The 25,771-nt window shown below is 48.7% G+C and overlaps 1 protein-coding gene across 3 annotated transcripts in view; it reads left to right on the top strand.

Annotated features, from left to right (window-relative positions):
• Positions 1-7,334: 7,334 nt before the first annotated feature.
• The window catches only part of LOC133356611 (prestin-like), a 33,696-nt gene continuing 15,259 nt past the window's right edge, over positions 7,335-25,771 (top strand). For all 3 annotated transcript variants that reach the window (XM_061574245.1, XM_061574244.1, XM_061574243.1), the window contains exons 1-3: positions 7,335-7,457; positions 22,832-23,059; positions 25,420-25,559. In XM_061574245.1, coding sequence (XP_061430229.1) covers positions 22,896-23,059; positions 25,420-25,559 — 304 coding nt within the window. In that variant the 5' untranslated portion in view covers positions 7,335-7,457; positions 22,832-22,895. The remainder of the gene's footprint in view (positions 7,458-22,831; positions 23,060-25,419; positions 25,560-25,771) is intronic.

Raw genomic sequence — 25,771 nt, 5'->3', positions numbered from 1 at the left:
CAGATATGGGATTAGTCACTACTTGTGGAATGCGTAGGAGGTGGGCGGGGTTTTTTATTTTTATTATTTTATTATTTCCCTTCTACGTGACTTTACCGAAAGAACCAAGAAGATGAATCCCTGCAGTCACGAAAGCTTTAAATCGAAACAACAATTAAAATAACAATAATTTAAGCCTTGACTTACAGATTCCGTGACTGCAGGCATTCATATTCTTTGGGTCTTTCGGTAAAGTCACGTAGATAGGTTCAAAGAAAATACCAATAAAACTACGACGTATCTACGTGACTTTACCGAACAACCCAAATAACAATAATAATTTAAGCCTTGTCTTAACCCAGTGCCGAATGAAGGCCTGCCTATGATGTATCGGCCACGTGGCGTTTTGACGACATTGGAGAAGGGCAGGGCCCAGGAGTGGGTCAGATCTCAAGCCACCACTGATGTTAGCCGTGGTTGGGACTCAACTCAGGTGGCTGGCTTCATAGCACAGTGCACTCACCACTGCGTCACTGCGCCACTGCTGCGCGGCAATTGAAAATTAAAACTCACATCTTTTCAGATGTTCTTCTGTTTACATTGCAAATGTTCAAATGTTGACTGTTCGAGTGAGCCAAAGTTAGAAGCGGCCGGGGAAAGACGTCCATGGCTCCATTGGCAACGTACCCCACGGAGGGGGAAATTGCCTAGGCAGTTCATCGGGGTGAGCGGTCTGCGCGGCCACCCAGCACTCCAGAGCAACCGCTTTTGTAACATTTATTTGCTTATCCAGGAGAGACACACTGAGGCATATAGCTCGTTTTTAGGAGGGTCCTGCCTCTGCTACATTTTTTTATTTGAATCTGTTTTAAACCAATCAATGACGAGTCGTTCAATCTTAATTTGGAGCTTTCGTGACTGCAGGAATTACTCTTTGGTTCTTTCGGTAAAGTCACGTAGAAAGATAAAATAATAAATAAAAAATAGCATACGACGTTTCGATTGCAACACAAGCAATCATCATCAGGTATAAATGAAATAGCAACAAAAATCTGATATCTGTCGGCTTATATGTCTGTCTATAGTTTTCTGGTAATATTTTTGTTGCTATTTCATTTATACCTGACGATGATTGCTCGTGTTGCAATCGAAACGTCGTATGCTATTTATTTATTTATTATTTTTTCTTTATACGTGACTTTACCGAAAGAACCAAAGAGTAATGACGAGTCGTGTTTATTATTCACGCGTGGGAGGAGGAAACCGACAACCCACGCCTTGTGCGAGGGGGCAACACTCTATCCCTGTAGAGATGGAAACAGATGGCGATTAGTTCACTCGCTGAACTGCCTTCTCCTAGCGAGCCAGGGAACGGCTCCTCCTCGACGCCCAGGGGAAGGGAGCTTCACAACATCTGTGCGGTGATGGACAAAACCCTCGTTACTGCCTCCACAGCGCTGGGTCAGAACAGCCACGTGCAGCAGAGTGGCCACTGAAATGTCCGAGTACAGAGAAGTTTACAGTTGTTGTTGTTGTCGAATTTAGATAAAAGCTTTGTCGCGTGGCGCATGCAACGGACAACACTCACATTTTCTTGGTTCTTTCGGTAAAGTCACGTAGAAGGGAAATAATAAAATAACGGCTGCTTGCGTTGTAGCCGAAACGTCGTGAGAATTATTTTATTGTTTTATTTTCATTAATTTATTATTTCCCTTCTACGTGACTTTACCGAAAGAACCAAGAAGATGAATCCCTGCAGTCACGAAAGCTTTAAATCGAAATTTAACACTCACATTGTTGAGTCACAATGAGACGTGACCGACAGCGAGTGGCACGCGTAACGTCAGGGGATTGCAGCTGAGGGGTGATGTAAAAGTCGCGAGAGAGACAGGCGTATGACAGGGAGGTTTGTGGTCTGCCCGTCACGACGTGAATGTGAACCGTCGCTCGTTCTCGTCGCTGACGCTTCATTTCCGCTCTCTGTACAATTCTAGATTTGAAGCTTTCGTGACTGCAAGGATTCATACTCTTAGTTCTTTCGGTAAAGTCACGTAGGTAAAAAATGAAATAAAAATTAATAAAAATAAAACAATGAAAATCACGACGTTTCGGAGGCAACACAAGTCTCCGTCATCAGGTGGGACCGTCACAGCCAGATTAGTATGAATCTCTGTACAATCTTAGTGTTTGCGCTGAATGTGCGCACTTCTGTGGATGGGTGTCGCCGCCAGGGCCTTAGCTGGCGTGGTGGCACGCAGGCGTGCGGTCCCAGTGCGTACACGAATAGACCTGTGGTGGCACACCACGTTGACGTTGATAATTGGTTTTTTACCCTTCTATCTGGCAACAAAACTGACACCTTTTTACAAGGAGTCATGTTTGCATAGACCGCAATACCTGCAGTCATAATGCAAACAAAAACACAACTCTGATAATGTATGCACTGTCCTTGAAGTTGATTGGTCCACACCCAGGACAGATCTCCTTAGAGCCTAAGGACAGTGCACATACATTATCAGAGTTATGTTTTTTGTTTGCATTATGACTGCAGGTATTGTGGTCTATGCAAACATGACTCCTTGTAACAAGGTGTCAGTTTTGTTGCCAGATAGAAGGGTAAAAAACCAATTATCATATTTTTACTGGCAAATGAGGTTCCCATGGGGTCACGTTGACGTTGTTGAACCAGGTGAGGACTTGAGTGGCCAGGACGAGTCGCACGTGCAGGCGTGGCTTGGGACACTGCACTATCCGGAAGGGGGTGCTGCTCGCTGCTTTGTGAAAACTCCCAATTAAATAATTTGTGGGTCATTTGAAAATTTGCCAAATTTGAACCCTGATGCCGATACACAATGGCCTACTCCTGCGAATGACGTCAATGGATCGTTAATGTCTACTGTGAAGCAAACGGCGCGTGAATATTGCTATGATTAGCGCACGGCACCACAGCAGTATTAATCAGGGAGGCTGCTGGATTCGAACCGCGAACCTCTGCTACAAGAGGCGAACGCGAGGCCACGTCACGACCCCGAGTGTTTATCCGTCCAAGAGTGTGCCCCGTTGTGTAATTCATAAACTTTTCTTGGTGGCTTTTGCCGCGTGTATTGTTCCAGTAGTTTTGACCTAAATTTAGCAATGTGATTGTTATTATTATTATCATCTGCAGTCATCTGAAATGTCGCCACGTGGGTTCCGCATTTTCGGGTATCTTGGCATCCGTCTTTCATTGCACGAGAGAACTGTTGTCTTCAGCTGTAGCCATTCACCCTCGCTGACACGATGTCGGAATAGAGTGCGATACCAACACCGGTAACACGAGGTTCAAATGCGGACTTAACATTTTGAGTGGCCACCACATTACTCGTGGCCACCAAAAACAAATTGAAATTATTGATCAAAGTTTACATTAGAATGCATTGTACTTTAAATCAACAGAATAAATAAGCAGGCGATACGCCTTCTTCCCACAACTGTCCCGCGAGAATAAAACATAAACGTGTTTTTTTTACCCATTCCATCAGCCACAGCACGGTCTTCTCGTGGTGCATCACTTCAGCAGTGTCTGGTTCAACACGAGCAGAACCCTGGCCTGGTTGTGCCAAGCAGCGAATTATTACTCCGTGTTCATGAAAGAAAACTCACATTGGAGAAAACGCCACCAACCTCGTTCACAGCTTCTTAATAATCCATCCCACGTAAGAGCAGCCACCTTGAATGGGCATCACTCCGTACGTCCACACATCGTGACTCCTCAAGTGTCGGGGCGACTACCACCAGCACTTACTCCACCACTATTCACTTGTTCCCGCACGATGGCAGCAGCAGCAATGCGTTCAGAGTTCGATGCCAATGTCTAGGTCCGCTGGATATGACGAGAGGGCTTCAAGGGAGAGAGAGAGTTCGTGTCGTTTTGCTGTTCCTCGTCCATTGAAGGAGCACAGAATACAGTGGGTTTGCTAAATGGTCCATATGGTGGCATGGCCACAATCGCACTGCTGTAGCTCGTGTCTTCAATATTCATTTTTGAATGAGATGTACGCGCATTCCAGCACTGGATGCGGACTTTGCAAGGCCCCGGAGAGACACCCACCCACACTGCTGATCTAACTGTGACCCCAATCTTATGCCCCAGGTACTCTATATTCATATGAAGCACATGATCAAAGCTAAGCAGGAGTTGACAAAGGACGTCTGTGCAGGAAATGGATGATTGAATGTACCTGTGTAGACCTTTGATTGTTCTACTCTTGTCCAAACACATATGCATTGAACGGCCAAATATCCCACGCTCAAATAAATGTAAACCTTTGCCCCAACCTTATCTCAGCCCGCCTCCCCTCGTCTTCCACAGAGACAACGACCTCGGAACCGCTGTGCGCACAGCCACCTGTCCCCTGCTTGGGGTGTCACGGTGCGGGCAGGGGGTTGGAGGTGTGGGGGGGTTGGGGCATCGAATTAATGTCTATTAAAAAAAAACATTCTTATAAATGACAGTTACAATCTTGATTTGAAGCTTTCGTGACTACAGGAATCCATACTCTTTGGTTCTTTCGGTAAAGTCACGTAGGTAGAAAATAAAATAAATCACGACGTTTCGGGCGCAACACAAGCGTCCATCACCAGATGGTAAAGCATGCTACTTGACTTTATCGAAAGAACCAAAGAGTAATGACAGTACAATTCCTGAAAGGTGCGACGAAGAATTTCGAGACGACGTGAATGAAAGCAATTGACAGGGTAGATCAGCGGTCGGGAACCTATGGCTCGCGAGCCATATATGGCTCTTCCAGTGACGGCATATGGCTTCCAGACAATTTTGAGTTGAAAAAATAATTTAAAAAAAATCTGTTTGGAACTGATTTTAAAATACTTGTGATATTACTTAATAATACTGTGTCATTTTAAAGTGAACAGAAATTAGTTTTGAAGATAAATGTCACGGGTCACGCCTGCATGAAGCTCAACCTCACCACGTATGCACCAGACTACAAGGCCATCAGCAAAACTATGCAGCACCAGACGTCGCATTAAAAGTAAGACATATTTAATTTATTATACGTTAAAAATACTATATGGCTCTCAATGAAATATATTTAGAAATATTTGGCTTTTATGGCTCTCCCAGTCAAAAAGGTTCCCGACCCCTGGGGTAGATGGAGGCGATGGGTAACGGACGGACGATGGCGTCAGCGACGTGAGTGCGGGGTTGAGGCAATGCACATCGGGTAGCGGTGTCAATAAAGTGACGACGACGTTTCGATTTAAAGCTTTCGTGACTGCAGGGATTCATCTTCTTGGTTCTTTCGGTAAAGTCACGTAGAAGGGAAGTAATAAAATAATAAAAATAAAACATAATAAAATAATTATGCTGAATTCCTTTTGATATGCAAATTCTTTTGTCAAGGCGCCCTTTCCCCCCCTTCCAACCTAGCTTAAATATATGCTCCAAGCCTGGTGCTGTTTCATTCAGACGCTGTCGCCTCAACAGACCTGGTTTTCACCTGAGGACGGCTGCTTGCGTTGTGGCCGAAACGTCGTGAGAATTATTTTATTATGTTTTATTTTAATTATTTTATTACTTCCCTTCTACGTGACTTTACCGAAACAACCAAGAAGATGAATCCCTGCAGTCACGAAAGCTTTAAATCGAAATTTGACGACGACGTGTTCGCGAAACGACGTTAAATGGGGAGACGTACATTGGGGGTATAACCTATATTCATTACAAAGATCCGACACCTCCGATTAGCACGGATGGCTACCGTACGGTGCGAAAGAAATTCAACAAACATACGGCAACGGCACAGTGACGCTCCTACACCACAATGTTTGAGAGTCACTTCAAGGTGTGAACGAAGCATTGCCCTTGTGTCAGTCTGGCGTGTAGCTACAGGGTCAGAGCCAGCTCGTACTGGTAGCAACCCCCTGGTTACACCAGCCCACAGGGGATTGTTGTGTCCGTCCGTCGTGCAGGGAGGGGCTGGGTTGGGGGGGGATGGGTAAGGAGGGTGGGGAGGGGCTGGGTGGGGAGGGGCTGGAAAGGGTGGGCCTGGTGGGGAGGGGCTGGGTGGGGAGGGTGGGGAGGGGCTGGGTGGGGAGGGTGGGGCTGGGTGGGGAGGGTGAGGAGGGGCTGGGTGGGGAGGGTGGGGAGGGGCTGGGTGGGGGGTGGGAGCGGTGGGGCTGGGTGGGGAGGGGCTGGTCACCCCGTGGTGCCCTTATAAAACTCAACGTTTAACCTACTCACGCCGGCTTGTGCCCGCCCTCACAGTCAGGCATATTTGCGGAATACACCACGCCGCCGTTGACCCTGGCCATTGACCGAGCAATCCAACGTTCCTACCAGCTCCCTCCTCAGGAATGTGTTCTTGGTCCCTGTCTTCATGTCACGAAGGCCTCAGTAGTTCTCAGCCTCAGTGGGTTTCCCACGGTTAAATAAAGGAGAATCACAACTCCCCTGCCTGCCTGCCTATCCAATCTCGCACAGGCTCTAACTGCCCCCCCCCCACCTGTTTGAGATTTCGCTTGAGTAATGATGTTCATTTCTTTAAATAAACTCTGGATGTGTTGTGTTCAGCCAGGCACCATTGTATTCGCCGTTTGATGCCATAGACCCAACAAGAACAAAAATGCTTGAGAAAAAGTTTCGAGAAATTATTTTACGGATTGCCCAAAAGTAAACCCTCTTGGAAATCTCACTGTTATCCCACCATTAAATAAAGCACGCGGCTCCCACTAACAAATCTCAATGTCCCTTCACGGCTACATGAAGCACAGCTGTAGCCTTTGCGAGTTGTTTTAAGTTTCAGGAGCGACAGAGGTAGCGTCGAGGCCTCCATCCAGCAGTGGATTGGCCCTGGCTGATGCTGCTGCTGATGCTGCTGCTGATGATGCTGCTGCTGATGATGCTGATGATGCTGCTGCTGCTGCTGCTGCTGATGATGTTGCTGCTGATGATGATGCTGCTGCTGCTGATGATGCTGCTGCTGATGCTGATGATGCTGCTGCTGATGATGATGCTGATGATGATGCTGCTGCTGATGATGATGATGATGCTGCTGATGATGCTGCTGATGATGAAGATGATGCTGCTGATGATGCTGCTGCTGCTGCTGATGATGCTGCTGCTGATGATGATGATGCTGCTGCTGCTGATGATGATGATGCTGCTGATGATGATGATGCTGCTGCTGCTGATGCTGTTGCTGCTGATAATGCTGCTGCTGCTGATTATGATGCTGCTGCTGATGCTGCTGCTGCTGATGATGATGCTGTTGCTGCTGCTGATGATGATGCCAGCATGACTTCACATTTATCTCGCCCGCCCCCCTCCGCCCCCACCCCCCGCCCCCCGTGACGTCACACGCGCGTGTGTGTGCCTGTGCGCGCCCCGCTTAAAGGCACCGCTCCGTGCCGTGGACGCTGCTTCCCGCTCACGGATGCCAACCTGGAACGTCGGGCAGCAACAGCAGCATCAGCAGGTACGAGGTGCCTCGGGCCGGACCGAGAGGACCCCCCTCGGAGCCAGGGAAAGTCCGGGCGGCGCGTCGAGGCGGAATCACCGAGGCGAGGCCTAGTCGGGCGAGTCAGACACCGGTGCTCGGATAGCGGCTTACCCGTCAGCGCTCGGCCTGGGGACCCCTGCCCGGGCGTGGTCGGGGGCCGGTGCGCGGGGTGACCCCTGTGGAGTAACGGGGGATGTGCGCTCTATGAATGGTCGCCTGTTATTGTGGCCACCGTTCGATTCGGTAGTCGTTTATTTTTTCTGGCACGTTCGTACAACGTCGTCTGCCCCATTAGCCTCGACACAGCAGCACCAGCAGCCTTGACCTATCCACTGCTGGATGAAAGTTTTCCCACACACTGTCGCTACCGCTCGGGGTTTCGCGATGAGCATCTGGCACGGCCACACGAGCCGGTTTCATCGCTCCGCGTTTCTCTCCGTTGGCTGCCGCTCCGTTGTTAGTCTCGACCACCGATCGCGACGTCCGTGTCCGCTGCCCACTCGCCGCCATCGATCATCAAAGGGGGCGAGCCGGTGGGTTCATCTTCACCCTGTCTCCACGTGCTCCTCGGTGACCTTTCCGATTGTGTTCCATCTCCCTCGTCAACGCGCGTGTGTTCTCATCCACGTGTGATCGCTGTTGCTCCTCTAACACCCCCAGTTCAGTCGTCCGTGTTCGCCCGTGAGCCACGATTCGGCGGTCCACTTGATAATAATTCTTCTTGGTTCTTTCGGTAAAGTCACGTAGAAGGGAAGTAATAAAATAATAAAAATAAAACATAATAAAATATAATTATTCTCACGACGTTTCGGCTACAACGCACCTGAAGACGGCTGCTTGCGTTGTAGCCGAAACGTCGTGAGAATTATTTTATTTTATTATGTTTTATTTTTATTATTTTATTACTTCCTTTCTACGTGACTTTACCGAAAGAAACAAGAAGATGAATCCCTGCAGTCACGAAAGCTTTAACTCGAAATTGATAATAATTGTTTTTTTTACCCTTTTATCTGGCAACAAGACTGACACCTTTTTATTACAAGGAGTCATGTTTGCATTGACCACAATACCTGCGGTCAGAACTCAAACAAAAAACATAACTCTGATAATGTATGCACTGTCATTGAAGTTGATTGGTCCACACCCGAGACACCTTTTCTTATAGCCTAGTCTCACATGGTGTTGGACCAGATGACGCCAAAAGGCGCACAACTCAAAAGACAATGCACCATCAGCGTATGATAGCTCGGGGTAAGCATTTACACCTTGTAAAAAAGGTGTCAGTTTTGTTGCCAGATAAAAGGGTAAAAAACCAATTATCATATTTTGCTACTGGCAAAGGAGGTTCCAATGGTGTAAACACGTGAGTAATGTTACAGAGTCCGGGAGCGGTGGCGCTCTTGTAAGCGCACTCTGATACGAACTCGGCGATTCGCAGCCATGACTTTACATCAGTGGTGGTTATGTGACCGGGTGTTGGGCCTCCCCTAGGTCGACTCGGCCTCGAATAGATAAATAAGTACTTTTATGCGGCGTGTAAACGTTAGCACTGGGGAGAGACCAATGCGGCCTGGCGTGGTGTTGCCCACAGGACACATACATACGTACGCTGTGCAAGGGCTTCATAGGCGCTTGCTGAATAGCACTTGCACAAACAGTGTTATGTGGGATACACCGGGGTATCTGGCTCTCAAGACAATGCAGAGTTAGTGGACCGTAGGCGACGACAGGGCAGATGGGGAGGCATGAAGGGATACACGGTGATGTTGTAGGCACTCTATAGACGAAGAGGCGACGGAGTAGACACCTTGAACATGCTAAGTCATCTTGATTTGAAGCTTTCGTGACTGCAGGAATCCATACTCTTCGGCTCTTTCGGTGACGTCACGTAGGTATAAATAAAATAAATCACGACGTTTCGGGCGCAACACGAGCGTCCGTCATCAGGTGTTGCGCCCGAAACGTCGTGATCTATTTTATTTTATACCTACGTGACTTTACCGAAAGAACCAAAGAGTCAGGATAAGTACGGCAGTGTTGCATCACAGGTGGCCAGGGGTAGACATGCACATCGCCGCGATGTAAATCTGCGACGGGAGTGGCTTCCCATCGAGTGGAAGACGGCTCCAAGTTTAGATAGAGGCCTTTGTTGCTGGATTTGGAGGACACGGAATGGGTGTACAGCGAGATGAGAGAGGTTGGACAGAGTCCATGAAAGCATGAACTGGTGTGTAATAACGGGTTATGTAACCCGTTTGGTCATGCTAGCTCGTCATGCTAGCTCGTCGTGTGGGTGGGAGCTGGAGCACTACACCCAACACGCGTCCGAGGGGGTGTTACACTCGCTGTGTGCACGAACAGGTTCATCCACCAACCCTCGTCGCTCTACTACTGCCCACTCCGCAGCCGTGTGCGGTCGAGAAGATGGAGCGGTCTCTTGCCGTGACCCCATCAACTGTTGCCGCCACAGAGCCGCGTCGCTGCCTTGTTCCACGTTGAACCGCTGCCGTTTCCAACGCGTCCTGCTGTTTTTATTGAGCGGAAACTGTGCATCGTACTCGCTGGCGGGGATTGGGTATGGGCAGGTGTTGACCTTAAGAGTCGTGTTACATGGATACAAGGAGCGGAGCGCTGTGCTAAATACGGAACAGGGTCTGAGCGGCTTATTTTCGAAAGCCACTGTCTCAACACGGCCAGCAGGTAACGATTAGAGACCACAAAGTGACTGCTTTATCATCCCGTACGGTGGCCAATTTTTACACTTTGGAATTTTCTGCCTTTGCTGTGTGTGTGTGTTGAGAATCGGTTCTCCGTTGAAAAATAGACTCGTGGTCTTCATGGGCTCTTACCTGTTCACAGATGAAGGTCCAGCACTGGTGTGTGACGAAGGTCATTCCACTGTCTGGAGTGGTACGAGTTATTTAAAGCAGTGAAATGTGTGAGGGAGTGGAGAGCAGTGGTTATGGGACCTGAGTTTAATTCCCGGACACGGTGGACGTCGGTGACAAGCCATACATGAAAAGGTCCTGGATCTCCCACCCCCCACCTGCCCCTGACCTCGATCAGTTTGGTGAAGTATGGTCAAAACCCTAACACTGAGTGACATGGAAGAAATCCTTTAGCACTGAATTTTACAAAGGGCCGTGAATTCACACAGCCCTTTTTAAAGCCGCAAAGCTCTTTCATTCGCTAAGTGTTGCGTACGTGCGTGTGGGCGAATGGTGCGTCTCGGCAAATTCTGGTTCTAAACGAAGGTTCACCACGTGTCCCAGACTCGCAGAATCTCTTATTTTCGCACTATACTTCGCACCTGTAGAGAGTGGTGGTGCAGTGGTTTGGGTTGGGCTTAGATGAGATGGGAAAGTCGGGGATGAGATGGGATGGCAGGCTATACATGGTTTTACTGCCCGGCCCGTGTTTTGGTTTTGATTATGTTATTTAGTTTTGTCTTGTTGGACTGTTTATGTTCATAGTTAAATAGTATATACATTAAAATTAGCCTTATTACATGCCGATGTTTATTTATTGGCGTAATTTGTTTATTTATGATCGGGCAAAACCCATTAACGTGTAAACTCTATTGTAAGGCAGATTTGGGTTAAAAATACAAACATGTTATACAGGCTGTACAATTACTGCTCTGCTTTGAACTTGATAATTTAGACATGTCTCCTACAATAACACTTAGCATTAACAGATACAATGTCCACATCTGATTGGGACCTTGTAGATAACATGACTGTTTCTTCTGCCACGACAATGTCAACCAAATGTAAAGTTAACCTGATTGCTAAATTCAACATCATGTCAAAAAAGAAGCCAGATCCACACATTAAAAAGTTAGATGTTGACAAGATTGTCAATCAGAGTAACAACCCAGTTTCCGATAGCCTAAAATCGGTACTAGCTAGAGGGCTGAACTTTGCAGTCACCCCCCAAACACATCACAGTGGATGATATCATTGCCCAGCTTGACGTAGCCCTCAAAGGTTTGGGTCACATCCCAGCAGACGTGGCAAGATCTGAAATCGCCGCCATCCTCAAAAACGCTAAGAAACCCATTAGTAACGTCAGCAGAGACGAGCGCTCTGAACTCGCTCAATTGAAAAAGAGAGATGACATTGTCATCCTTTCAGCCGACAAGGGCAATGCCACGGTCATCATGGATAAAACCACATACAACAACAAAATCCAGGACCTTCTTAATAATGGCAGTTATACCAAAATCAACAAAGATCCTACCAACCGCCTGGCTACAAAAACCAACAATATTATCACGAATTCGACTTTTCTAATCGAACCGACCAAGCAGCTTTCTCTTAAACCTTTGGCTGCTAGACCACCCAGATTTTATGGCCTTCCAAAAATCTATAAAGAATGTACCCCGCTCCGTCCTATCGTTTCCATCATCAACTCGCCTACCTACAAACTGGTATGATTTCTGTCTGAGACCCTGCTTCCATTCAGGGGCAAGACCACCTCAGCAGTACTTAACACGGCTCACTTGTCTATGGGGACCTCATTTGCCAGTAAAAATATGATAATTGGTTCTTTACCCTTCTATCTGGCAACAAAACTGACACCTTTTTGCAAGGAGTCATGTTTGCATAGACCGCAATACCTGCAGTCATAATACAAACAAAAGAACATAACTCTGATAATGTGCACTGTCCTTGAAGTTGATTGGTCCACACCCGAGACAGCTTTCCTTCGAGCCTAGTCTCATATGGGTTGGACCAGATAACGCCAAAAGGCGCACAACTCAAGGACAATGCACCATCAGTGCGCCTTTTGGCGTCATCTGGTCCAACCCATATGAGACTAGGCTCGAAGGAAAGCTGTCTCGGGTGTGGACCAATCAACTTCAAGGACAGTGCACATTATCAGAGTTATGTTCTTTTGTTTGTATTATGACTGCAGGTATTGCGGTCTATGCAAACATGACTCCTTGCAAAAAGGTGTCAGTTTTGTTGCCAGATAGAAGGGTAAAGAACCAATTATCATATTTTTACTGGCAAATGAGGTCCCCATAGTGTAGATGCTTGCCCCGAGCTCTCATACTCTGATGGTGCATTGTCCTTGAGTTGTGCGCCTTTTGGCGTCATCTGGTCCAACCCATATGAGACTAGACTCGAAGGAAAGCTGTCTCGGGTGTGGACCAATCAACTTCAAGGACAGTGCACATTATCAGAGTTATGTTCTTTTGTTTGTATTATGACTGCAGGTATTGCGGTCTATGCAAACATGACTCCTTGCAAAAAGGTGTCAGTTTTGTTGCCAGATAGAAGGGTAAAGAACCAATTATCACGGCTCACTTGGTTTCTATAATCAAGGACATTTCATTGTCTTCAGATGATTTGCTTGTCAGCTTCGATGTAGTCTCTTCGTTCACCAAGGTACTTGTACCTGACACCATAGATTATTTTTTATTTTATTTTATTTTTCTACCTATGTGACTTTACCGAAATAACCAAAGAGTATGGATTCCTGCAGTCACGAAAGCTTCAAATCAAGATTAGGGTGTACAATTCTTGCATATCAGAACATTGTGACCAAGATTGTCAACATAAATAACGCAAAGATTCGTGCAAATTCTAACTATACATTGACACCGCCCAGCGATAGCACGTTCACCGCTTATTGCAGAGGCTCACTAGTTTAATTCTAGCGGCCGCCCCGGTTATTGCTACACGGGCAATATAATAGTAAAATACGATGTTCCGTCTGCTTTGTCAGTGGACTTTAAAGACCCCGTGATGTCATTTGCAAGTCGGCTGTCGTGTGCTGCCGTCGGGGCCCAACTTTTTCTAATTTTAAAATGACCCCCAAACACACTCGGTTGGGATCACACGCAGCCATCACCCCCCTGCCTGCCCCCCTACTGGCAAGGGGATGCCCCCCAGGTCGCTCTGCAAATGGGACCCTATCCTGGCCTCGTGAGTTCTCATCTCGTTCGGCAAAATCAACTCGAAACTTTATTTTCCTGTGCTGCAGGATATTGCACAATACCGACTTTAACAACGCAAAGGAAATACACGAGGTACTTTATGAGAAGATACGAGACAGTGCCTGACAATATTATGAACTCCGGTTACTGTATACGTTTACATGTAAAATGTGTAAAGCGTGTGAACGGAAGCAACAGGGTTTGAGTGAATCATTAAGTCGGAATATTGACTTTATTGATTGCTTGGAAGTCTTCAGTTTTATAGTCTTCAATTTTGGCCACTGACAACGAGAGCTTACGCTGTTGCTACGAACCTACTACGGGTTCAGACTACACGTCAGCTGCCACGTGGACTCATGTTGGTGTGGAACGAATGGCCCTCGCCTACAATTTATTGTCTTTTCCACCACAATGCACCACGACGGCGCATCACAGTTTTCTCCCCGAGTTTGTGATGGACGGACATCGACCATTGCTGACAGAGGGCCCTTGCCTGTAACATTGGGCAACTCGGTAACTATTGATTAACATGACTCTGTTGATGAGACTCGGGTATATCTAATCCAGTGTAGGATTGGACAGCTCAAAGCAATGTTGCTCAAAAGCTTTTGTCCCGGTGACCCATAAACTAACCATGCAAAAAAGATTTAACTACACATTTTTGGACCATCTTATCTGACGGGCACCATTTTACTTTACCGAGTGTTAACATCCCCAGCGTTTAACAGTATTCTCCATTTTCGTATTTGATTTTCAGCCAACGCTGGTAAAAACAACACGGGCATTTTCGTTCTCTTCTATCATGTGCACCAACAGGTGCTTGTGCACCAACAGGTCCACGTACACGTACTCCTCGTCCTCTCTTTTAGCCCCCCCCCCCGCCTTCCAATACGTCATCATGTGCACCAACTAGGGCTAGCACACAAACACGTCCACGTCGACGTCTACGCACACCTCTTTTAGCCCCGCCCCCCCCTCCCAATACGTTCCATTCATTGGCTACCACATTCTGATAAGCTCCCCCCCCCTCCCCCTTAACTTGTATTTAAGAACTTGCATCTTGGAATCCTTGCCTCACTTGATACAGCAAATCTGGCTGTGACGGTCCTACCTGATGACGGAGACTTGTGTTGCCTCCGAAACGTCGTGATTTTTATTATTTTTGTTTTTATTAATTTTAATTTAATTTTTTACCTACGTGACTTTACCGAAAAAACTAAGAGTGTGAATCCTTGCAGTCACGAAAGCTGCAAATCTAGAATGACCCATAATCTGATGGACTGAATGGTTGGAGTTACACAGCGAGTCAGAAGCGGCTGTTGGTTAACGACCGTCCGTCTCCTGCTCTGGGGTAAGCAGCCCACTGGAACCGCACGGCTTGTCAACAGGAGCGGTTCTTTTCATTCTGCACGCTCAACCATTCGATCTCCTCGCCCCCATTCCCCCGAACCATCGCACGCCTACTCCAGTGTGTGTTATAGTCACGTATGTGAACCGCCTGCTTGATGTAGCCACTGCTCGATGAGGGCTTCACGACATCGTACGGGTTTTTGGGAGTCATTTGATCGTACTTCACCGTGCTGGTTATCGTGACTTGGTGAAAGTGGGGAGCATAGACTTTGACAGTAGAGTACCGTACAGCAATGGACGTTGTTGCACGGCTTGCTCGTGACAGCATAGCCTCGCGGCAGCCTATAGCACCTGTTTTTTTATAGACTACATGGCGGTGGTCGCCATCCACGGCGAGGGCGCACTCCGTACGATTTGGTCGTAGGGTTTAACCCGGTGCGTTTTGAATAGGGGCTATACATTCGACGAATTTATGAATATATGTATGTGTGTGTGGCTCATACAGTGTGGGAATTAGTGGGTGGGTGGAGAGAGTCTTTTACAAGCCACATTCCACAGAGGCCGGATCTACCAGTGGGGGCCTCATTAATTAACCCACGCTACCTGTCTGGTCAAAGACTTTCAGGAATCATTGGTGAATCAAATGAGGGGGGGTGATCAGGGTGGAAGAGAGGGCTTTTGCTGAGCTGAGCTTGATAATGAAACGCAGCATCGCAATGTGCCTTCAGAATAACGTTTTTAATCATTGCACATGTTAACTTTCTGGCCTGGGTACAAAAGTAAAAAAAATATGCACACTGGCAAAGTAAATGGAGCAAAAGGCAGAATATTGGGCAAAGAATCCGAGACGCGGCTTGGGATCGCACGCGGGCAGTGCGAGAGGGACGTGTGGGCCAGGGAACAAGCACACATCGTAGACGCGGCGTACACTCTTAAGGAAAGCGAGAGAAGGCGCGATATACCGAGGGACAAGGTCCACGAAGGAATGTCAGCCAAAGGACATAATTCGCCTGAGAAGACGATCATTGTCGAGGTTGAGTGATGATGTGAGCTCGTCTTTGTGTGTGTACCTAGCCTGGAACAAGCTCTATGACGATGTAATTGCCACTTACTGACAATGAACAGCTGATGTAGTTTGTATACCTGTGTGTATATTTAACGTCTTTTTGAGTGCACACTGTGTGTACACTCACGTGGTCTCGCAGTATAGTAGGTAGCGCATTGCGCTACAAGCCCGGCGACCCAAGTCCAAATACTGCTCATGACCAATAACAGTGACGAATATTTGAACCGGTCCTGGGCCTTCCCTTGAGCGACTCTGCCTTTAATGAGTACCTTATGTGGTGTGTGTGTCCTTAATATGTGCTCGCTAACACCACTTGCCCCAACAGTCTGTTAAAGGCTACACGGGGGATCTTTGTCTTTGTTTCCTGTGTGTGTGTGTGAGATGGAGGGATGAGATCAGTCGATGTCCATTAGTAAGATGGATTGTGGCTTCACAGCACTGAGAGGTTAGGGTCAGGGAGACCTTCATCTAAAAGTAGATAGACCTTGGCTGGCGATGTTGTAATGATTTATCACCTCGGCAATCAGTTTTAGAGTACGTGCAACGAATCGTACATGCACGAAACGATTATTTGCAGAAATAAAATGCAAATGTTACCGGTAGGCTATCGGGGCTGAACGAGGCAGGACAAACAAGTCATCTCCATATATATAAAAGGCAAAGTTGTGAATATGTGTGTCTGTTCAAAATGTTTAGCCTACTTCCCGACATGCAGACTGGAAATTTGCCATGTGGGTACTTTCCAGACTGTACACATGCAAAAATTATAAAAATACACTTTTTTTGGGGGGGGGAGCTCAATAATGCATACAATTTTTAGCACGGCAAGTGAGCTGTGACGTCAAATCTGTCACGTGACCCGCGCATGTGGAAGCGTAACGCATTGCTGGGTCGTGGTTCTCGCGCCGCGCTACGAACCCGGCGACCCGAGTTCGATTCCCGCTGACGGCCACCACCGGTAACGATTATTTAAACTGCTCCTGGGCCTCCCCTAGGTCGACTCGGCCTCAAACGAGTAACTGCTGTGGTGTGTGAACATCGCCACTGGGGAGACAAAGGTGGGCGCGCGTGGTGGATCCAAGTCCCGGGCGAAGCCGGGCAGTACAGCTCGTAACATATAAACGAAACAAACAAGATAAATAGAATTAATTCTCGAATCAAATCGTGACCGGATTTCTCTCTCTCTGTCTGTGATTTTCTCGTGGAAAAGCGAGGAGTCAGCGTAAGTAGTGCCGTCATGGTCTCGGCGTGCTTGGAAGTTGTTGAACCCAGTGCATCCTCGCACTGTTTATTCCACGAATGTCAACTCAACAGTGGTCATCGCCGCTTCACAGCCTGCCAACCGCGCCTGGTGGTGCGCTGAGACGCAGTCGTTCCGTCGCTGTGCGCGAGTGCAGGGCTACCTTGCACACAGACGCCGGCACGATACCTTGTACGGTGGCTGAAAACACCGCGATGCATCTTGGAGTTGTGAGTAATAAGCAAACAAAGCAATAAACTAATGAGCCAAGGGTCTGCCTCGGCCCAAAACAGAGAATCAACACCGACTCGGTGGGGTTTCCTCGACTGGATTCGAATTTTCCAGTGGTGTTTCTTGTTTTGCTTGGTGTCATCGGCAAGAACCCATCCATGGCTTTTCAGCTGCCACAGGTTTATTGCTGTGGCCAATTTCATTTTCATTGTGCCATGTCACTAAGGGACTGTGTCTTGTCTTGTGTGGTCTGGGACTGGTTTTTGTTGTTGTTGTTTTGCTGCCTTGCCCAAGCTTGTATTTGTGTTGAAAATTTGGCAGGAATGTATATACTTATGCAATTTGTATATGTACTGTCTATTTAATTTCATTATTTTTAGTGACTTGCTGACCTTTTCTCTGTTTTGCATTCCTATCGTTTCTGCTATTGTTTGTCGTGATAACTCGCTGGCCCACACCTATTAGACATCTGTTCAAACGAGCTCCACAGCTCATTGGATTCCAGCAGGATGAATAATGATTCTTACTCCGATTGTGAAGTCAGTTTATTTTTGGTTAACACGTGGCATCTTTCTGGCACAAATCTGCCACCCAAAGGGCTCCACCGCATCATTTGGATTGTTTGACGCACTCTGCTGCTGCTGCTGCGGCTTCGCTCTTGATTCCTCGCGACGTCTGTGGCCTTCTCTTGCGCTCGCTCGTCACGTTTGGCCACCCGGAGCCATTGGTGTGTGATGCCGCACCTCGCTGGTGGCAGGGCGGAAGTCAAAACCGGTGCAGTGTCTTGAGAAAATGAATGGGCATCGCTGGGGAGCGTCGCACTGCAAGAAGAGCTTCAGGGTGAGAAATAAAACATGTGATGATGGAACAAACTGTTGTAGGGTTTGGTTTATTGCTTCTGTTGGCCACACTGCCTAATGTGGTTATAGTGGAGAATAGTTGCTTGGTGTGGGTATCGTAGAGAATGGTCACTTGAATGTTTGGTCTTCTGCTGTGTGTGCAGTCATCTGTTGACTTCCTCAAGCTCTCTGTGGGAGTGGCAACAGAGCTTTTCACTTTGTAGCCCAGTGGCAAATGTAGTCGCAGACTTCTGGTGACCACCGTGAGCCGTATTGTGACTGCAGGGAATGGCTATATAGGAAGCCGCAACCCAAATACACATTTCCTGTTATTTCATTTTGCTCCCAAAAGGAGCGCCCAGCCACACAGCGGCAGATGTAATCTTCTGCTTTTAATAGCAGGCTGCCCCTTCACCGACTGCTAGTTGTTTGTGTAAACTCTCGCTGTCTGTGTGTGTTTCTATATATATATATACCGTATATACTTTCTAACAACCAAAATGAACATGGAAATAAAATAAGATTAGGCTGGGTGGAGCGGTGGCGCAGTGATTAGCGCGCTGCCCTATGAACCCAGCGACCCAAGTTCAATTCCGGGCCACAGCTAATATCAGTGATGAATGATATTTACACGGTTCCTAGCAAAGTCCCTTTTACCGACGACCCGGACTCACTAGCGAGGTGAAGTATGGTCATTCAACGCCCATGACCGAAAGGGTGTGGGGAGGCCTGCATCTGGCAGTGGGTTGATGATCTGTCGCATAATCGCTTGCGTCGTTGAGAATATAAGTCGCAAAATACATAAACTGACAATATGCATCCCGAACAAATATTTGCCCTCCGCATTAAATGTACATTTTTTTTTGCAAATCCCATCAGCCACATGGCCTGCTGGCGTTGCATATGTTCAACAACATTGGTTTATTAAAAACAAACTCTGGGTCGGGTTTTGACCGGCATGCAGTCTCACCAGCAGGCTGGCGGAACTGCCAGACCTTGGTAAGTAAGGTCCCTCTCTGGTAGCCTTGGGTCCCAGTTGAGGCTTGCTGTGTTTTTGAAGTCGTGTGTGCACGAGGGCTTTGCTGTGCGTTTGCCTTGCACTCTGATTCGAGGCCACATTCCACCACGGCTCTCTCTCTCTCTCTTGAGAGAGCTCCTGAGGGTGGCAGTGAGGGTCCTTGAGTGATCCGCGTGCCCTGAGCTCACCCACAGACACGGCCCCCCGTGTTTTCTCGGCTTCCCATGTCTCTTGGCTCCCCGTATCTTGGATTCGCGGCTAGCGCCATGTGCTGCAGCCGCTTGTGATGTCTTGCCACGGGCAGCGTTCGGCACCACGGCGCACGGCTGTACGTACTCCCGGGTTCCGTCTGCACTCTGCGGTGACGCGTACAGATTTGTCGGGCGGTCGTGGTGCTGGGCTGTGGTCCGGTAGCGTGGAGGCAGCGAGGGTTGTCCCATTCGTTTCATTTGTGGAAGAACGCTTGGCGAACGGAGTGGAACAACCCGGACATCCAGAAAAGACTCCTCATTCGAGACCCAAAACATCACACCTCCTAGCTTTGACATTCCTCCTCCTCGAAGGCAGTGGTGTGACCATCATCCGCATGGGAACATCAACAGATCGATGCGTGCGTTTCCATCATAATCGTCGTGCGATTGTGGCCATGCAAACCGAACCATGGACCACAGTGAAACCCACTGTAGTCTGTTCTCCTTCAACGGAGGAGCAAAAAAACTACACCCTCTGTCTCCCCTGAAGCCCTCTTATCGTGACCAGCTGAACTTGACATTACATCTGGCTCCTGAACGTAGTGCTGCCATATCCAAGAATAGAACAGAATTTGAGGCATTGCCTCGGTACAGTCGATCATCGTGCGCCAAAATTGTAGCCCAATTGCCACGTTCTACATCTATGTACGCTTCTATATACGGTATGTGAACATTGCCGCCCATCGTACCCAGCGTGTGCCGTCCTCATGAGGACCGCGCGAGGCTAAGACGTTGTTCTGCATTCAGCAGACAGCCCCGTTCAGCCTCGTAGTAGGGGGTTGGTGCCCGCGAGTAGATTTCTCAGCAGCTGCAGCTTCAAGATTATAGCCATGGGTCGGTGGCGCGCTTCTGGGGGAAGCATTTGCGGTCGGGCAGTCCGCTGCAATACGAACGCTGCCAGCCCATGCGGCACCCATTTCACCAGCCATAGGATTTCTCCAGGATAAATAAAGATTCTGATTTTGGTCCATTGGCAACACACGCACCGAGTTGTTGGGTTTGAAACGCGAAATCGTAGAATCGAAGAACACGGAGTGCTGTCTGCACCGCCACTGAATAATTACGTAACACCGTTGCGTTACTGTTAACAACATATTACGAAACGCTGCTTGTGTAACTCGACTGATCGCGACCGATGCGCTGCATTCCAGACAGCTGTGCGTCACGAGCAGGGCTTGTACTGTGCCCGGCTGCACTGGAAATGCGCATATACACATTGGCAGGCGGCGTCTCTGGCTTGCAGAGAGCCGCGTCGTGTCAGCGGATTCTGTTATTTTGTTTCTTTTTCCCCCCTCCCTTCTGGGGACGATTGAACAATCCCTTGGAATAACTTGACGAAATGTTGAATTGATACGAGCGAGTTCTTGAACACAATGGTGTGGGAGGGATTGCGATTCCCAAATGGCCAACGTCTACACCGCAGTCCGAGGTGTTGCCACCTTCCACTTGCAGAGCTGTCGGGAGCAGACGTTGCTTTGTGTATCCCACTTGTTTGCCGGTTGTGCTGTTGACGTCCAATCGTCGTGACATCGCACGTGTCCGGAAACGACCCCAGCAGATGACACTGGGCACTAATCCTACCCTATTTCTGTCGTCTCTTCAATAATTCTAGATTTGAAGCTTTCGTGACTGCAAGGATTCATATTTTTAGGTTTTTTTCGGTAAAGTCACGTAGGTAAAAAATTAAAATTAATAAAAGTAAAATAAAAATAAAATAAAAATCACGACGTTTCGGAGGCAACACAAGCTTCCGTCTTCAGGTGGAACCGTCACAGCACGTGACTTTACCGAAAAAACCTAAGAATATGTCTCTTCAATAGCCCATCTTACCCACACTAGCCGGTGCGGGCTTTATCGTCGGAGCCGACCTGCTTCATGGAAATCATTATTTTCACTGCGGAAATCTGTAGATTTAAATGAAAAACCCGAACGAATGTGGTTTGGTTTTTGTGCATTCATTGGTGACCATGGTCTGTATGTATACTTCAGAACCTAGTTTCATTATACGCCGGTTAATGGCATCAGCTAAAGACACGGCGGTCAAAAGCTCACCCAGAGGGCAGGTAGTGGTGCTGCTGCGGCTGCTGCGATGGCGTTTGTGAAGGGCTTTTTTTGTCACATCCACCACCTCTGCAGAATCACATTGATCAGCCGCGGGCCTGTGACGGGACGCATGCAAGTCCAAACGCGCCCTGCGGCGAAACATTGCTGCAGGCCTTTTTCTCGACGTACCTAATTGTGTTTTGTTTATTGAATGAGTATTTAAATAAATGACTAGCTGTACTACCCGGCTTCGCCCGGGACTTGTATCCACCACGCCCGGCCGCCTTTGTCTCCCCAGTGGCGATGTTAATACGCCACACCAGTTACTCGTTTTGAGGCTGAGTCCCTCCCTCGCCACTCTGCCTCCCTCGCCACTCTGCCTCCCTCGCCACTCTGTAGAGGACGTGAAATTTGTATGAATTTACCTCAGAGTGGCGTGTTGGGTGTCGGCCTAGCACCGTGCAGAGCCTCCCGCCTTGCCTGATTTTCCCACCCGGCGAACGCTGGGTACGGGTGCCGGTCCCCCCCCCCCCCCGCGCTATTAAAAATGGCGTCCACCCCGCGGAGAAAAGTTGCTACTCGTTGCCAGGGGCAACCGCCGTCCAATGAAAGCGGCGAAGGCGTGGCTAGCCGTTGCCAGGGGCAACCGCCGTCCAATGAAAGTGCAGTCCACACACACACACAGACACACAGACATGAACGATTTTATATATATAGATGATGATCATCCTCATGATCATTACAATCATAGTCAGCGCTTATCTATCCACGACTAGATGAAAGCTCTTCCCACACCGACTCCATGGTGGTGGTGGCGACGTGTGGGAGTGGTGCTGAGGTTGTGGTGGTTGTGGTGTTTGTGGTGATGTGCGGGAGCGGTGCTGAGGTTATGGTGGTGGTGGTTGTGGTGGCGGTTGTGGTGGTGGTTGTGGTGGTGGTGACGATGTGCGAGGAGCGGTGCCCCAACGGCCGCGCGTTTGCCGCTTGCTGCAGAGTACCGCGGTTCCAATCCGGCAGGCTGCCCTGGTTAACACTGCGGATGTAATAACCTTAAGATATTACGCGCCGTCTGCGTCACAGCTGACGTGGAGGATCCCGTGACGTAATTTGAGAAGAGAAGGCCATTGTGTACCGGCATCTTGGTCCAAATTTTTCGAATTTGAAAAATGACACGGCACATTACTGAATTGGGATAATACACGGCAACATCAACCCTGGCTGTGCAACGACTGCAGACTGCGCGTCTCTCGTGAAACACACCGACGCCTTCCTGCGTGACGGCCGTGCGCTTGAACAATGGCGCGAATACCAAATGTACTAAGTTATACGTTTTCTCCCTCCTCTGTTGCGCGTTGTTGTGTGTAGCGTTGGCCAAAGTAGGACGTGCTACTGAACCGATTGGACCACGACGCCGGCTCGCGGATCCGCGATGGCTCTGAGCGACGGGTCGCTGCCGCGGCAGCGAGAGCTGGGAGGGCGGTCCACGGAGGGCTCTGCGCGCCATCCGATGAGCCAGGCGGACCTGGAGGGGCTGGCGATGCGGGCGGAGCACCCGCCGCCCACGCTGCGGGAGCGCCTGTTCTCCTGCGTGCAGTGAGTCGTGGCATCCCCAGCGTTGCTCTGCATCGCGCTTTCGGCCGGGGACAGCTTCCGGTTAATTGAATACAACAACAACAAAAATGTTTCTGGCCTGGACTTTTGCAGCTGTTTTAGACTAATTGCAGGGTGCTGATTCCAAATCTGATCTCAGATTTGCTCTATCGCACCATGGGCTCGGAAAAGTATGTCGCAACCACTCCGAACCGCAGCATACCCAGGGAGAGCTGCCGTCACGGGGTGCACGGGGCACGGACGCAGTGTGGGGGGGGTGGGGGGGTCATGTTATTATGCGCTGCAGTGATGAAATGTGGGTAGTAAGGTGAAAATATTCTTATGACCACCAACATCTGACCGCCGGTGGCCACCAACAGCTTTCCCTAGACAACACTGGTCAACAAAAAAAAAATCAGTTTTTTCTGGCCTGGACTTTTGCAGCTGTTTTAGACTAATTTCAGGGTGCCGATTCCAAATCTGATCTCAGATTTGCTTTATCACATCTCATTTTATGCTATCGGCATACCCCATTTTCATTGATTTTACCCGAAATTAACTCTGTCACTTATGATTGCAAGTTGTTGCGAGTCAGTGACTGCTTTAGTGTTAAAATATGGTGCTGTATTTTTAGGATAGTGTGTTTATAATATCATTTTATGTAGATATCCACATTTATTTTATATTTTTCTTCTGCAGTTTTTATTGAAAATGCAATATTTGATCTCAAAAACCTGATGTGATGGACAAAAACTGATGCCAGCAGCAGACATCACGGCTGTCGCAATTTTGAGAAATTTGCGGGTAATTTAAGAATTTGAAATTTGGATCAGGGACGCCAGCGCATTATCGCCCAGCGGCTTGGTGACGGTAACGGCATCAACAGGTGTGGCTTGGGTGTGACCGTGAGTTTTAGAGGGCTGAGTGATTTACAATTGTCCGTTACTAGATGGACGAATCATCCCGGTTGTCACTGCGACCTCGTGCGATCTCCACCACGGCACGGCGTCTCGAGACGCGGTTAGTGAGAACGCAGTCGCTGCCCCTTGCCAATCCACTGCTGGATGAAGGCCTCCTCACGCTGTATCAGTCATGGGGATTGTTTGACCGTGGCCAGTGCGAATTGGTGAGGGTGATCAGGACCTGGGGCCATTTCCGATATCCTCCCCCCCCCCCCCCCCCCCCCACTGATATTAGCCGTCACCAGGAGTTGACCTTTGCTCACTGGGTTCATTGCGTAGTGCGCCAGGTGCCGCACCACCGCTCCTCCCTGAAATTTCATTCTGCGCTTTGTTAATGTCAAATGTTGTTGTTCTCGGAACCACTGAGATACTCGTTACCATACCGGGAAATGTAACCTTTGCCCGGCTCGGTCTCTTGTGCTTTGGATGGGCACCGCACATGTGTTCACTAAACCCCCCGTGCATCAGTCGCCACCATTTGTACGGTACAGTTCTCCCCTACCGGTGCTCAGATTTGTATCGCCTTCGGGCAGGATTAGCGATGAAAGAATGTCAAGAATTCCTAGGTTTTGTTTCAAACTTTTGTTTAAACTTCACGCTGCCCAAAACACGCGCATTATAAAGGTGGGCAGGCTACCCAGACAGGCCTCGGGGTGGCACCCAGACCTGAAACCGGCTCTTTGTTTTTATTTGTTGACGAGGGTAAGAAACCTTCGTCCGTAAACGGCTTTACAAGTATGGGGTGCTGTAAGAGCAGGCTGTGAAGGTAAGTCGTTGACTCGACAACGGTTGTGAAATCTGGCAGAAGGGTATGAGCGATGGCAAGACGTGGCCCAGTGCCATCTCCACACCTCTTGACCTCAATAGCCCTTGCGAGTCACTTTTGCCATCTGAAAATGTAACAAGTTTGTACTTGTGTGTGCCTGTATGTGGCTTCATGTGTCCGCACGTGTCTGTGCGTTTATGTGCTTCCATGCGTTTGTGTGTGTGTGTGCGTAAGTGTGCGTGCGCGTCTGTGTGTCTGTATGTATGTTGAACTTCTTTCGTATTGTACGTAGCTAACCATAGGCAACTGTGCGCGTGTATGTGTGCGTGCATGTGTGGATAGCAGTAGTGTAGCGGTTAGCGCGCTGCGCTACGAACCTGGCGACCCGAGTTCACGGCCAACACCAGTGATGATTATCTGAACTGGTCCCGGGCCTCCCCTAGGTCTACTCAGCTTGAAATGAGTACCTGGTGCGGTGTGTAAACATCGCCACTGGGGAGACAAAGGCGGTCGGGCGTGGTTCTGGCCACCCACCCCCTCGTGTGCCGTTCCTGCCTTCATAGGTGCTCGCTAACAGCACTTGCCCCTACAATCTGTTAAGGCTATACGGGGGATCTTTGTCTTTGTGTTTGCAGCTGCTCTCGCGCGGACCTGAGCGCCCGGATGAAGCTGGCTTTCCCCGTGCTGTCATGGCTGCCGCGCTACCGTCTGCGCGAGTGGTTTCTGGGAGACATCTTTGCCGGCATCAGCACCGGTGTCATCCAGTTACCGCAGGGTGGGTGGCTACGCTCACTCTCTCACTCGTGGCCCCCTCCAAGCCTCTCCTCCTCTGCCTTTCATTGATTGGCTGCCCTCTCAGTGACGCGTTTTCGATATTCATTGAGATCTTCGTTGGGTTCTGTTCATTGAAAAAAAAAAATATGTCGGTCGCTAATCTGCACTGTATCTGGCCAACTCTTGAAGACCACCGGCACACCCCGAGGAATA

This window comes from Lethenteron reissneri, chromosome 54, assembly GCF_015708825.2.
Source record: "Lethenteron reissneri isolate LAM-NWPU_2019-01 chromosome 54, ASM1570882v1, whole genome shotgun sequence".
NCBI classification, from domain to species: domain Eukaryota; kingdom Metazoa; phylum Chordata; class Hyperoartia; order Petromyzontiformes; family Petromyzontidae; genus Lethenteron; species Lethenteron reissneri.
The sequence above is the reverse complement of the archived record's forward strand: the minus strand, read 5'-3'. Positions and strand labels throughout refer to the sequence as shown.